The 15799-nt window shown below is 37.3% G+C and overlaps 1 protein-coding gene across 3 annotated transcripts in view; it reads left to right on the top strand.

The window, feature by feature from the left end:
- The window catches only part of GREB1 (growth regulation by estrogen in breast cancer 1), a 54767-nt gene that overhangs the window by 1401 nt on the left and 37567 nt on the right, over positions 1–15799 (top strand). For all 3 annotated transcript variants that reach the window (XM_010137133.1, XM_010137131.1, XM_010137132.1), the window contains exons 2-6: positions 5393–5515; positions 6291–6467; positions 13051–13233; positions 13549–13689; positions 14978–15097. In XM_010137133.1, the coding sequence (XP_010135435.1) occupies positions 5393–5515; positions 6291–6467; positions 13051–13233; positions 13549–13689; positions 14978–15097 (744 nt within the window). The remainder of the gene's footprint in view (positions 1–5392; positions 5516–6290; positions 6468–13050; positions 13234–13548; positions 13690–14977; positions 15098–15799) is intronic.

The following is a 15799-nucleotide window of genomic DNA, read 5'->3' as shown; positions in this document are numbered from 1 at the left end:
TGATCCTTCTATCAAACCATTTTATGAAAATTTCATAATCCTTTCCATGGAAACCAACTGTGATGTCACAAAGTAGATTATGACATCAGTTGGGAAGGTGCTACAGGAGCAGATGCATTGTTCAAGAACAAAAGTATGATTTCACACTCCTGTAACTTCTTTCTTTCAAGGCTTTCAAAGAACTTTCCAAACCCTGAGAGGCTGCTTCTGTTTTCTTTATGGTCAATGGAAACAGAATTGTACTGTAATTAATTAAAAGTCTCAAAACAGCCTGGGAGAGAAAATTCCTTTCATGGAAGTTTCAGAGAAGGGGAAACTCTGAAAGGACCTGTAAGAGCATTTTTCCTAGGTTGTTCTTCAGGTGGAAGAGGTCTGCAAGCTGACATTGTGCACTCCAGCCTCATCATAAATTGAAATTTCCACATCTAACTACATGAATCCCTGTGCTCTGAGGGCCAGGAGGCATCTGAAGCAGAGAGTAATCCTTGGGGTCTTGTCTAAGCTCCTATCCCCCCCTCATTGTTATCTTTCCTTGGTCCTGGCATTCTGACATGGTGATATGCTTGGACTATCCTTGGTCATAGCTGCCTGTGTGTCCTCAACACAGCAAGTGTGTTCCTGTGGTGAAGCAGACACGATATAAATAATTTAGATAGGGTTGTGCAGTCGGTCAATGCAACCCAAGTGTTTTGGCTTTCCATTCTGTGGACTGATAACGTGTTATAGATGGTCAAAGTAGTATTTGGCAGCAAAACCAGCCACCAGTAAATAAGGCTGATATTATGAGGATTTGATTCTGATGAAGTTACAATATCAAAATTGCTAGAAAGCCTGACAATTGAGTATATAGTCAGTTTAAGAAAAAAACTATTGAAAATATTTTTTTTAAGCTTTATCAATTACCTGTTGTAATTATTTTAGGTTTTTATTTTTTCTGTTGAAGAAACATTTTTCTGTCTCCTTTTGATACACAAATGACCATCTAAACCAGAAAAATGTACCTAGCCATTGAGATTAGTCTAATATCATTACATATCTGTCATGATAATTTATGCCTAAAAATAATTTATTTGTGCAAAAGAGATTGTAGTGTGCTGGGAGACAAGTTAAATGAACATGTGGGTCCCTTCTGGCCTAGATGTTACATTTTTTTGCAGTGAATTTGCAAATACCTATTTTCCAGTGAGTATGATTTTCCAGTCTACACATTTTAGGTTTGAAAAAACCATAGATATCATAAACATATGCCTGTATAGTCTTTTCTACTGCACAGGCCCGAATGGTGCGCTCATCGCTTGCAGTAAGCGTGGGAAAAACCCTTCCCAATCTTCATTCACAAAGTCAAGCCATGAGATGACAATTGCATTTGCCTATAAAATTATTTGTAGTCATGTAAATTAGAAGTATCATGTTCACCTAAGTTGGTTGAGACATAATATCAGATCATCTTGGCTCCAATGTTCTTTCATTCTGTTATTTTTGTTTGCCTTTTTGTTGTTGATGTGTTTCCTCTCTTCTCCAGACCTGGCTGATTCATGTAGTGCTTAAAATAGTCCAAAATCATTATGATTTCAACAAACCCCTTTCTAGATTTTTCATTTTATCAAAAAGCCTGCAGTTTGCTGTGGTCTCACTGGTCACACATTTCTGATTAGGGTCTTCTAAAGTCATCTTAATTTTCTTAGCCTTTGTAATTTCAACACGTATCTGCAAATGCCAATAAATGGTCTGGATGTTCAGGAACTTTCTAGGAATGTACATTAAAAACTCCTTATAATGCAAGTAAGATTGTTTGGCTCTAGCAGGTTTGGATTTCATGCATATCTCTGTTTGCTAGTTATTACCATTTAAACTGCAAATTAAATCCATGGACTGGATTGCCAGTTATGAGAAGTCACTATGTGCAAATCGGTGAGGCTCTTTAGTTCTTCACTTCTGAAATCAAAATCCAATTTGAATCATAATCACATTCTCAGTTTTGATTCTCTAATCACATCTCATTCCTCAGACTCAAAAATTTATTTCTTCCATTTTTTTCTTGTGCTCTTAGATGCATTTGTGTGTCATCTTTTAGGCCTATGTATTATATTTGTGCCAAAGAGGTGCGAAGATGATTTGAAAAGCTGATGATAAGCATTATTTTTCCATTAGTGTCTGAGTCTTATACCACGGATATCACTGGGACTTCAATGGGAAAAGGATGGGAAACAGCATGCAGTGCAGAGCAGCAGTGTGGCAGTTGGCTCCGCTGCAGTGAGGTTGTTCATTGAGTAGTGTTGTATTCAGCTCTGTTAGCAGCACCACTTTCTGATGTGAGCTTTGCAGCTTACTCATGTCTCTGGTTAACTGGTTCCTTCCATGACCTGCACTTAAGGGAGTCTGTCTATTCATGGATACAATATATTTTGATTTAGGCCTTGATGCTGCAATCAGTTTGTGGATAATATCAGCCCCGTGAATAGTCCCACTGAGAAGAACTTCTATGTATATTAATATGTTCACAGAGTTTAACTTTGATTTAAATTATACCTTAAGGAGAGAAGAATTTTCCATGTGAAATGTCTTAATCACAACTGTATAACATAAAGGTCTAACAAATAATTTGTGAGAACGGAAAATAATTCCTAAAAGCAAACAATGGTGTTTATAGTATCTGTGAATAATTTGAATTCAATAAAATATGGACAAAATCTTCATGGGATAATGTCTGTTGGTGTAATGGAACTATATCAAGTTATGTCAGCTGACTGCCTAATTCCGTAACACACAACACTACTATGTGAGTCCATTTTTGCCATCATCTTGTCTCTGATTTTGAGTGCTTGATTGTGTGTTCTTTTGGGATTGTTTAAGAAAAGATGTGCAACAGACACATGCAAACATAGAGTTCTTTGATGAGGCCTTGCTTTAAAATGGAAGCAGAAACTGTAGATCTTTTTAAAAAAAAGCAGCAGAAACCCTAACCATGCCTTTTACAGGTGACAGCATCTCATTCCTGTATGTTATAGGTACATATTGCTTTTGTACTGATTTGGGGGGTTTTTTTGACCCGAAAATGCTGTAGCTCTCCTATTAGTATCCATTTCTTGTCTCTTTTTTATTTTTTAATATGAAATTACTTGTATGGCCGATCAAACCTAAGTTTACTACTTCCCAAAGGTGAAGATCCCACATCCTGCTCCCCCCATTCCTCCTAGCCATATGTTCCCATTTTCTCCTTTTCATCAGTTTTGGCACTTCCTGGATCTCCTACTGTGCTAATTTAATACAGTGAAAAAACCTGGTCACTTTTGTTTGCTTAGTTAGTTTTCTGCTGGGTTAGCAATCTGGGATGGCTCAGCACAGACTCCAGTAAGCGGAGCTGGCACAAAGAGGAAGGAAAGAACTTCATGGCTGAGAGTGTGGGGAAAGAGGAGAGCCAGACTCATCCCTTTCGCATTGCCTTTGGATGTTAGTCAAGGTTAGGTCATAACACATAGCTTAACCCTGACTTAAATAGTAAAGATGGAGAACTTCACTTTTCCCTTTGTTCACTTTCAGCATTTTTGTCTTTTTACTATGTCCTTAAAACAGTCATGTTTAATGTTCAGTCCTTATCTGTGTGCACCAGGACTGAAGCCTGAAGTTTAGGTACTTAAAAGTGAGCATACCCTTTAAATCCTCTTCTAGATTATGGTGCAAGTCTTAATAACGTTTAGAGAAAAATCTTCAATTTACTTTCTTCATCTTCCTCCCCTATTGTCATTTTCCCATAGTATTCGTTTAGCTGATTCTAAATAATTTATTAATAAAATAAAAAGATATTCTGAGGAGGGTCATGGAAAAAAAATAATCCTTGATGTATATCCAATGGGATTCTGAGTGCCTGATCCAAAGTCAGTGGAAGCAAAGAGAGCATGTCCAGTTGACATTGAGATTTGGAGAATGACTGTAGTGTGCTTCATTGTTAAGATTAAAAGCTGGACCAACAGAATAACATAGGAGCCTACTGCTATTTTACTTGCCCAGGTCTAAACAGCTATTTAGCTTCTTGATGATTCTCCAGTAGCTACTGCCCCTCACCACTCAATTTTGACAGTGAAAGTTCTTTGTGTTTGCTGCAGGCATGTCCCTACCAAAGCTGAGAAACTAGAAGCCTAAGGCATAAGCCCCACTGAGTTCACTTAGTACTTGTGCCCTGTCTCTGTTGCATGTAAGGCTGGATCTGGTTTGAAATTTTCCTTAGTCCTGTGTGTAGAAGTGTGCTCCCCATTTATCATTTAGCTGCACTCCTCTGCTTGCCAGCTTTGTCCCATTTGCCATGAGCGTCTCTGAGCTGTAAGAGAGGATGGAGTCATAGGTCAATATGTTTTGCTGGAGCTATTGCATTATGCATGAAAAAATTATTGTCCTATAGGTGGAGAGAAGGAAAGAAGCAGTCTCTAGTTCAAAGGCTGAAACATACACCAATAACACGCAGGTAAATTCTTTTAACAAGCAAGCTATCAGATAAAAAAGCTGATTTAGGTAGCTGGCGCACCAGGAAAGTGGTTTACAGCAGAGTATCTGAAGAACAAACATTTAAAGTCCTCTAAAAAATGAAGCTTACTCCATTTTACTTCTTACTTTTTTCTCTCCAGCCTTCAGTATTGCCTCCCAGACTAGCACAGTCCATGCACAGGCTGCTGTGAATCATCTTCCCAGACATCTGCCTTTCCTTGACATTGTACAGGGAGCAGCAGTGCTTTACTCAGAGCTCTGGACTCTGGTAGGAGACAGACGGCCTGAGAATTAGGTGTTCTTATCGTGGCATCATCTCTGGCGAACCCAGTTTCGAGCAGGAACCATTTCTTCAGTTTCCTGTACAACATCAAGGACATGGTCAATACCTAATTAATAAAATCTGTACTTGGACAGTAGCCAGGACATTCTAAAGTGCTAAGAAGTAATGACTTTGGATTTATATTGGCTGTTAATATTATAAACAAAAGATAGAGTTACACTGTTGCGATCAGTGTGAGTTCAAACACCCTGAGCTGGGCCTCTGAAAGTCATGAGGTTAGCTTAAAAATAATGAGATTTAAAAGAATAATAAATTGGGGCTTCTTTTTATTTGTCCTTTAGGTTTTTTTGCTTTCTCATTTGCAGCTGGGTCAAGCTTTTGAACATTTTTTTGCACAGGGGCTAAAAGCTTTATGTTTTTGATGAAAGATACTCTATTGTAAGCATAACTGGAAGTTAGAGCTTTAAGAAAACAACAAATATCTTAAGAGTTGGCAACAGTGAAGTCATTGTCAAAGGGATAGAATCCAGTTTACAATAATACTTTCTGTAACTGGGTCACCCTGTTCATTCATTGGTTTGTTGCCAGCATTTTCTGTTGTCTGAGTCATTTATCATAGATAATTTGTAGCAGGCAGCAGAGCAGATAATGAGGAAGATGAAGAGGAGGAGGAGGAAGAAGGCTCAGAATCAAGTAGTCCTCCTATTTCTTACCAGATGAAGCCTCCCCCAGAAGGATGCTGTACTACTGATGGTAAGAAATGCACCAAACATGCATGCTGTCAGTATTTGCCGTACTGAGAAGGGTAGGATTTGGGCCATTTCCCCTATAATTCATCAGAATGAGATAATCTATACAATATAGAAATCCTGAAAATGTCAGTGTTCGTTACCTATCAGAAAAAAGCTGGGTAGCTCTTGGTTGCTCTTATATTGGACAGGGTCTTTGCCCACTGTGACGGGCATTTGATAAGCATTTGAGTTGGAACGCCTGGCATGAGAACAGAGCTTCTGTTCTCCTAGGTAATGAGACCTTGAAACGGTTGAGTTTGCAGGCATGACATTTGCTAAAATGAATGTGGTAATTCTTACAGTTTTATCATCGCTCTTTTCTCTTCAAAGTGTACCACAGTCAATGTTGTTGTAAAAAAGATTCAAAACCTCAGGAAAAGCCGGTGAAATGCACTAGATGTTGAGAATTATTATCTCAGTTTATGAATGTTTGACCTAAGTTATGATGATGTTCATAAGAAGTCCCATAAATATGTAGGTTGCAAAACAACCTTCTCTTTCAAGAGAAACGTCACTGTACATTTTCAGATTTTTGTTTGTTATTTATACTGTTAACATCTGTTTATAGCTGATATAACGGCAGGGAAGAAAATTATCTCTTAGTTTTGCCCTTCGCCTCAGAGGATACAACTTTGTTTTTCATTTAAAGTATAGGAAGTCCTTTAATGAAGACAATTGTGCATATTAAACAAAAAAATATTCTTGAGTTAAACTATGTCACACTGATTTTTTTCTAGGTTTCTGCCAGGCTGGTAAAGATTTGAGACTGGTTTCAATTTCCAATGAACATATTGAGGTACCATCAGGTTTTTTACTTGTGGGTGCAAAGTCACCGAATTTACCTGATCACCTTTTAGTATGTGCTGTGGATAAAAGATTCCTACCAGATGATAATGGGCGCAATGCCCTGTTGGGTAAGTGTCTGTAACTGCAGTAAGTGGATTCTTCTGTGGGCTACAATTAATAGCTAATCTTTTTTTGCAGAGTGAGTTCAGCAGATCTTATTTCCGTTCCATGTCTACAGTAATGCTCACTGGTGATGCACAGCAAGATAACAACTCAGTGCTGGCTGTGTTTGCTTTGGAAAAATACAGAATGAGCCAGTTCGTTAGAAATGCTTCATCACCTTCTATCTATTAGTCCAAGGCTAAATTCATTGTCTGATCAGTGTATGTCCTGTTTGCTGCAGCTGCACATCTGCTAACTGGACTAGTTGAACTGCTGCCTGTCTCTGTTGTAGCTTTCCAAATACTGACATGGACAAAATGTTGGTCTGTCAAGTGGATCTTTCAGGCTACTATATACACATAAAGAGTTTGATGGTAGTTTGGGCTGCAAAAATCTCTGATCTTTTTGATTTATCTCTTTGAGCGAGGGATAATATTCTCCACTGTGTTCAAACAATAGCATGGGTTTTGGATCCTAACCTACGATTTTTTACTGTCATAACAATATATATAAACATGAATGATTTTAAATTGAAAATTTTTCTATATGTGTAATCAGGTAATACTGTGTATTTGAATAATGCTGTTTGTAGGATACTTCAAATTCTTGCTTTTCATCTATTTAAAAGTCTAACTTCTGGCATAAAACTAGGTCCTTCTGTCTATTTTTGTTACAGCCTTTCTGATGGCCACTAGCCTCATCCAGATCAACCCAAACAGGGACGATCTGTAATCATGTGAAGGAATCAATTGAATATTAATGTTATTAAAATGGAACACTTTTTATATTGGGAGAAGTATATTGGAGGGAGAACTCTTTTTTTCAATCAGGCACTTTTAGGTTCCTATGTATTATTCTCTTAGTTAACCTAAAAATGGTGCATCATATATCTGTGTGCCCGTCCAGTCTTTAAATAGCAAAAAGGAAACATTTGTTTAATGGTTCTATTTCACAGACACTGAAGGATATGACGTGAATGCAGTTGTTATCTCAGTTTGAGCAACTCTTCAAGGCATTTGGGATGACAGTGCAGTGTGAAGGTGCATAATGTAATTCTGTGTACAGTAATTTCTTTCCTCATGTGATCTTGCAGAGTTGGATTGGTCACAGTATATTTGACCAGTGATTGTAAAAGAATTAAGACAGTTGTAAATCACCCATGTGTTGTCATTTTAAAGATAAAGACAGGAATGTTGTACCACTCAAGTCATTCAGTGCTAGCGCTATTAACAGCTTGGGCTCCTTAGGCTGTTAGCCAAGAGGAAGTAGTGTGTTTGTTAATTGCATGCTAAACAAGAACAGAAAAAGGCAACAGGAGCATAACTGGGAGGTTTTTGTGCTACTTGCATCCTCAGCTTGCTTATTTAATACGTTTTAGTTTACTGAAACCATTTAAATGGTTATTTTTGGCTGTTGTTATACAGTTAAACACCAGTAAATCACATTCTTTTGCAAAGATTTTTAATAGTTCTGTGGGATGACTTTTATGTATTCTATAAAAAGCTGAAATCTGAAAGAACTTACATACTTTAAGATCCAGAGTCTTTATCTGGTAGCTGGAAATAAAATACTTTCCTGGTCCCTAGCCTAATGAAAAAACACAATATATCTTATTGACAGGAGGATAGCATACTATTCATACAATAGACCATACTGTAGGTAGAAATTATTGATTCTGTTTTTTATATACTGATGCAAGTCAAATCAGGGTAAGTAAAATTAGAAACAGGCATGAATAGCCTCACAATTTCAGACACATAGTGAGATAAAAGACAGAACCATTCTTGCATTGAATTCTCTATTAGTATAACTACAGTGACCTCTGTCTTGTAATAGATTTAAATTGAAAACATTTCATGTGAAGAAGGAAGCTGGTTTTATTGTCTTGCTTTTAAAGACAGAATACAAGGAGGGGTTTGATATTTTAGGCTGTTGTCCTTCAAACATATTGGCCTTTCGAAACAACTTGGAAAGTGGTCCCTTTGAGCCTTTCTAAGTTTAGAGAGAAATTGAATTGGATTAATTTTGAATTGAAATGAGCTGTCATCATGAGTCAGAGTACATCCCACACTTTTGATAAGGCTTATTGGTGATACGTCACTTGTAACCTTTTAACCCCATTTTTTTTTTGCTTAATTTAATGCTTTTTCTTTGAATATACTGCAGTTTTGTAAGGCAGCTTTTTCTCTGAATATACTGTGGTTTTGTAAGGCAGCTTTTACTCAGTACTGTAGATGTTTCCCCAAAACAATTTATTTGAAGGGAAAAGACACTAATGAATTATCCAATATCTTCCTGATTTATCATGGTGCGTCTGCATATGTGTGTGAAGATGCCTGTGGAATATACAAAAATTCCAGAAGAAAACAGGAAGTGTCTCAGTAGTTTCGGGGGCAGCTTTTGACAATGGGTCTTGTTCCTGTTAGGGGCTGTTGATAGGGCTCTGGGGCATGTGCCAATATATTGACTATGCTAATAAGTTGTCCCACTATGAAGGCATATGTGCTTGTGATTTGAAAGTTTTTTCTGTTGGAGGTTGTTTTCTTTCTTTGTTTTTACAATTGACGTATTATTCCATAGAAAAGAAATCCCGGTTTCTGGAAAAGACTATATTTTTGGCAAGCAAAAAGTTCTCTGTGTCTGAACATGTACCTCATATGATTCTGTTAATCAAATTAGATCACAGGTTTAACTGCTCTGCAAAGCAGATTCTGCTTTTTGCCTTTAGGAAGCTGTTTCTTGCATTTTACGTGACCTAAAAGATGCTTAAATGGAGAAAGCACTTCTGTGATAGTGCGTTATTTATTGTTTCCTAATAAAAGGAGCTAATGTACCACTCCCAAAGGTTTTTTCTCTTTTGGGTTTTATTATCCAGTTCTCACTCGTAAGGAGAATCTCTCATGATAAACAAAGCAGTTATTCTCCAAACATTTTCCTTCCCCAAAGACCAAAGAACTGCCCACTTTCCTAGCAAGGAATATGAAATCCTTTTTTTTTTTTTTTTTCCTTCCCAGTGTGTTCCTTAGGTCAGAATGACAGGAAAAGATTACTTTGCTTGCATTGTAAGCTGTGTGAAAGATGAAAACATTGTAGTATAAAATACTGTGTCTGCTTCTGTTAAAATATACAGTGTTCTACTGGGCCTTTGCAATAGTAGTGAGTTTCTGCACAATGGAACTCTCCAGCTTAACTATATTCATTTAATTTATTTTTCCAATTTAGGACTTCAGTCTTCAATTGGAATGGTACTGAGTAGTTGGGAAAGATGTGGAGCATTGTCAGGGTTTGTGTGCTTTTTCTTGTGAGTAGATCTGAAAAGAAGACTTTTGCTGAAAAGTTGAAAATATAATCATTCTTTGTTTAAGCAAGCTGCCAACTTCCTACTAAAATAGTAACATTAATTAAAAGCTTGTTTTTAATTGAAAGGAAAAACAAGAAGAAAAATTTCTGCCAATTTATGAGACACTAGATTATGAAATAGTAGTTTATGAAATATTAGATGGATATCTTTCCATCCTGAAGTCCTCTCTTTATCCCTAGCAGAAGCTCACTGTTGTTCCAAAGGAACCATTTCCCCAGTGAGAAGGTAGGTCAGGTTTCATACCCTTTTAGTCCAAGGTACTTCTTCTGAGCATGAGGTCTCTACTGTGGAAGAGCTTTTTAAATTATGGGCAATTGATCATTGTGATGTGAGCAAATTCAAGCAAACGCGTGTGATAAAATATCAGATACAATCAAACACCTTCTGATTAAACAATCTTCAGAGGTTAACAGCCTTAAGTCAGTATGGAGCTGAGTTGGATATGAACTGGTGACCTAAAGGTGAAAGGCTTTTAGCCCCTAAACTCCAGGCATTGATTTCTAATTCTCTTGTGAAATCAATCCCATGACATAGATATAGTGAGCCACCTTATGGCTGCCCCAACTCCCGTGACCTTTGTCCTCTCTATAATGTATGGAAGAATATTTAATGCAGCTTGTTTATGAAACAAGCTGTCCCCTCTATCAGCTGCTGCCTCGGGCCATGGCACATGAACAGGGTGTTCGGAAAGGAGGATGATGAAATGTTTGGGTTCTCTCATGTTAATCTGCTACAAAAGTGCTATGAGCAAGGTTGGCAGAGCCCTGCGATGGGTAATGACTGAAAGCTATTTTATTGCATTGGAATTATAAGATCATGCTGTGTTCTATCTGTGTTGCCAGGGCTGAGCTGTATTAACAAAGCAATGGTTGTCATCAAAGAGAGTGTTGGTCAGAATGAATGGGATGGAAAGCATTGTTGGCAGGAGCTTGCAAGAAAGGACTCGTAGTCTGACTCAGAGGAACTGGGGAAGCTCAAGGTGAAAGATGATAGTTTGACTTAAAAGGAAAATTAAAAGATACACTTCTAAAATGTTCTCCGTGGACTTTTCGAAACAAGTGAACAATTTTGAACTGTTTAATCCTTACTAGGCCTCATCTATATGCATATGTGGTGTAAACTAATTTTCCAGTAGACCTCACAGAGTTAAAAGTAGTTGATTAGGGCAAAAGGTTATTTCAGGTTGATGTTGTTGCTAGTTCTGGTATAGGCAGGTAGTGATTTAAAAAAACTACGAATGATGACTGATCTGAAGTCCACATGAAAAAATTTTATGTCCGCTTGTGCAAGTTCTGATGACCAAATATTTCTACTTGTGGTTTTGGCAAGTTGCTGGACACTCCCAGCAAAAAGATGAAACCTAAAAAGTGTACATGTATTTCTATTTTACTTTTGGAAATAGTCCCTTCACGCTTTTATTTGAAAGCTCATAAGGGCAAAACCAGCAGTGCTGCTGGTCATGTTCAGTGTGCTGCCAAACATACGGGAAGTTTTCATTTACCAGAAGAATTCTTCATGATTTCTTAATCTGCATGAAATGCATGCAAACTGCAACTTTTGCCACATCCGTTCTAATTTTGTTTCCTTTTGTTGTTGCTTTTATTGCACCTACTGAAGGTTCTGTGATGTTAGCCAGATGCTTTTGTGCTGACTGATATAACACAGAGGATTCTGCAGCGTCATGACTTGTCCTGATTTTATGAGTCATAATGACCTTTATCATCCTACCGACCAGGATCTGAGAGATAATAGGCAGCTTTCAATAGCTGTTAGTCACTTGTTTCCATGGCTACCAGAGCAATTTCCACATGAACTTAGGTTTTTAATAAATTATTTTGAGCCATTTGAAAACTAATGAAAGTGCTCTGGTTGTAAACCAAGCGACAGGTGTTTACTAAGCATTATATTTCAGTGCTTGTATTTTACAGGAGGAAAAAGGTGTTGGCCTATTAATTTGAAAACTCAGTTTGTTTAAAATAGTGTTTTTATAAATGGCTCTTAATTTTATCTACCGTATTACCAATCGTTTACTCCAGTTATGTATTTCCAATATTATAGCCCATATGTTACGTGAAATACATTTTTGCCATCTTCCAATTCACTGAATACACCCTTTCTATTTCAATTCCTGTGATGACACGTAAAAATGTTCATTAGATATGATTAAAATAAAATAAAACTTCACACGTCAGGTCATGTGCAGTGAACAGAGAGAAAATTTCCATGGGGAAGATTATCTTCTAATTGTATACTATAGGATTTCTTTGTAGATAAATATTTTCAGACAGTTGCATTGGTCTGATGCAAGATGACAATTCCATAGGAAGTACTTTGGAAAATGGACAAAAAAAGTTGTTTAAGAATCAAAAGGAAGATTGTCAGCTGTGCAAAGAATGCCCTTTATTTACAATTACAATGACATCACCATCATGAATCCCTCTTTGAGGCTCAAACTGTGTATCATCTCAGAATGAGAGGAAATGGCAGGATCCCTGGAAATGCCCCATCAAGCCTGAGTACAATAAGCTACTTTACGTGCAAGGACTATATCTCTGTTGTGTCTATAAAGTTGCAGACACTTTGTTTCCGTAAGCATAAACAGTTTGAACTGCTGTCAAGTACTAACACAGTCCAGCCATAATTTGAGAAAGCTACTTTAAATTAATAGCCCAGGAAGGCTTTAGCATTTTTACCTCTCTAATAAAGCATCAATAGTAGCAACTTGGTACTTAAATATACTTAGATCCAATTAAATATACTGTATTTAAATATACATAATTTCTTGAGATATAATTGCATGTTTAATTTTAATGAAACCTGAAACAGAAGTGAAACAGTGGAATAGGCCTGGGGTTTAAGAGTGTAATTCAGTATTCTTCAGTCAGAAACTTCTTGGTTTAATGTTTCACAGGTATGTAACAGGAACTGTGATCTTTTTTTGCTGGGAGAAAATGAAAAAATATGGCCTATTTTAATGGTTCTGTAAACGTGCGGCTCTGTGATCTGGTAGCCAAAGTGCAATACAGTGGACTCGATGTAATGTTTGTTTGGAGGAAAATGTTAATAAAAAGTTCACTCTCTGAAAAAAAGTCTAAATACAGATTTTCTTCAGGCAAGAGTCATGTTTGGATGTTATTAATAGTGACCCACCTATCTCATGGGATTATATGTGTTATTTATTTTATCAGGCTTCTCTGGCAATTGTGTTGGCTGTGGCAAGAAGGGCTTCTGCTACTTTACAGAATTCTCAAATCACATTAATCTTAAACTGACCACTCAGCCCAAGAAACAGAAACACTTGAAGTATTATCTGGTCAGGAATGCACAGGGATCTCTGACCAAAGGATCTGTAATCTGCTGGAAGGGGGCAGGTAAGATAATGAAGCTGTCTTCCTTGAGCTCTGGTTTTTATCATCCAAGCTTAGCTATCACAGGCACTGGCGTCTGTGTAAAACCTGAGACAGATCAGTTGAAAGAAAGACCCTTTAAAGCTAGGCAATTACTAGAGCAGCTGTAAAAAGCAATTGAATGACCTAAGATGAGGATGGCACGCCTGAAGACATTGGTTCCTCCCTTCCAAGTGCTGTAGCTCTAAGTAATTCATGTGTGAAATTATCAAACCAAATACGCAAGGAAAAAGCAAATGCTGCTGTTGTCAGCGTATAATAAGTTTATTTTTTGTTAAGAGTTCAGAGGCCGTCAATCTTCATCCAGCAGCTGCTCAAGCACATTGTTTCAGCTACCAGAAAGTTCGGGCCTTTCGGGAAGCACCTCAAGTGAGCCGCTCCCAGCAGCAAACCCAAGTGCTCCAGCTGGGACTCAGCCAGGTACTGCTTCGAAGGAAAACATGATGGGTTTCCACCTACTCTTGCTCTTCTGTGCGTGTGTGTTTGTGTGTGCTGTGTGAATGGAAAGACAAACAAGTAAGCACACTGCCACATAAAAGAAAACAAGTTGAATAGATTTAGAGATATATCACCAATAAAGAAAGCAATCATACTTTGAAGGCTTCTCACTCTCCATTTTTTCCCCTCTGGTTTACATATAAAAAGTTAGTAAATAATAAAATAGCTGTTCTGCAGCTTGCTCATAGCTAAGGCAAACCAAAATTTTTAAAAGCCATTATTTTTAATGTTGCTGAGAATAGTTGTCCAGCTGTTGCTTGTCTGATCGCAGATGACAAATGTTACAGGAACCAGTATCATTTCAGTGTTTTCTTCTGATCCAGTCTATTTTATGTTATGACCAGAATGCTCCTTACTTCAGGCATTATATGGGCATCAGTTTAAAAGCTGCTGAGTTTCTTCTTCTTCTGAGAAAAATGGCTTTGATTTTAAAAAACAAATTAATGAACAATATCTGTAACTTTTTTTTTTATTAGAAATTGGTTCTGAAACATTTACTTTTCCATTAGCTCGACATAAATGAAAGGAAGGGGATGACAGGCTAGAGTGATCTCTCTGAGCTTCTTCGTAACAAAAACAGCTCTTCAGTGTCTTGTGACTGTGACAGAGATTCACACAGGACAACTGAGGCACATCTGTTGGTGATTATATTCTCTTTGTGAGGTGCCTATTAAATAGTTGTCATCTGGAATACTGGGACCCCTCCAGAACAAATCATTAATCTCTTTATAACATAAGATTGTCTGGGTTTTTTGTCAGAGGTTGCATATATAAAAAACTACATTAATTCAAGCATATCAGGCTTGAGAAAACCTCTCTTTAATGCAGCACAGTTAAAAAGAAGCTTGGAAAGAGGATGTCAAATTGGAATGGAGGTCTAGGAGATTTTTAGTAAATTTTGAACAACCTCTCTCACTGTTTTAGTTGGCTCTTGAGTAAGCTTCATGTAAGAGCTAGGGTCCACCTGCAAAAAAACTAGAGGATCTGACATATGTATTTAATTGCAGAACCAGATTTTGCCCAGGCACTTAATTAGGAGTCAGACTGCAATAAAATGGTATGAGATCAGAGGCGGGTTTGTTTTATTTAACATTGCCCAAAGGCTCTATTAAAGCAAATCGATCAAGTGATCGGTTTGTTATATCAACTGGGGATCTTACCCTAGAAATGTTTAATGTAAATACTTGGTTTTTTTTCTTGCCAGCTGCAGCCATAGATCACATCCCTTCAACAGCAGCGTTCAGCTCAGCAGTTTATAATGGCAAGGAATCACCTAAACAACAGTTGGTGAAAAATAACCTGTCTGCTCTAACAAGACCTTCGGTGTTAGGTATTTGTATATATCTGTTGTTTAATAACCCTAAACTATTCCATGGCTATAACAGAAGCCTTGAACAAATAATACCATTGACAGAAATCACTATTCCCTTCCAAGTCCTTTCTGATCATAACACGTTTTTCTGTTTTAGTTTTCAGGTTTGTATGTTTTCAGCCATTCGGTTTGTTACAGTTCAGATAGTTAACTGGAAGTTTTTTGTTATATTTACAGTTCATTCATTTAATAGAAGTACAGACTGGATTCTGAATCCAGGATCTTAAAGAATACGTTGGTTTGCATCAGTCTTACCAACAGGTTTTGTGAAGGCAATTAAGAATTTGTAAGTAATCACTCATAGGATAATTCCTGTGTTGCTGTTCACCTTGGGATGGAGCACTAGATTTGACAGCTAGCTCCAAATTAAAGAAACTATTCTCACTGCACCATTATTATCATGATTTTATTAACTGATTTCTGTTACAAACTGCATTCAGTGTCACTGTCTTGTTTAGGCAGTAAGTTAGTCTTCACTATGTCTCAAAATATGCTGTAGCTCCACTTGAGCATAAGTCTTTCCAAGTTTCCCTGCCTCACAGCCAAATTATTTTTCTCTGCCCATTTAGGTTCTTAATCTCTTTATTCCATGCAGCAACATATTCTTGCCAATTCATTTCAGATGGATTGTTTGCACATATCAATGTATCTATGGGAAAG

Source organism: Buceros rhinoceros, unplaced genomic scaffold (genome assembly GCF_000710305.1).
Source record: "Buceros rhinoceros silvestris isolate BGI_N320 unplaced genomic scaffold, ASM71030v1 scaffold8715, whole genome shotgun sequence".
Taxonomy (NCBI): domain Eukaryota; kingdom Metazoa; phylum Chordata; class Aves; order Bucerotiformes; family Bucerotidae; genus Buceros; species Buceros rhinoceros.
This window is presented reverse-complemented; position numbering and strand designations above follow the sequence as displayed.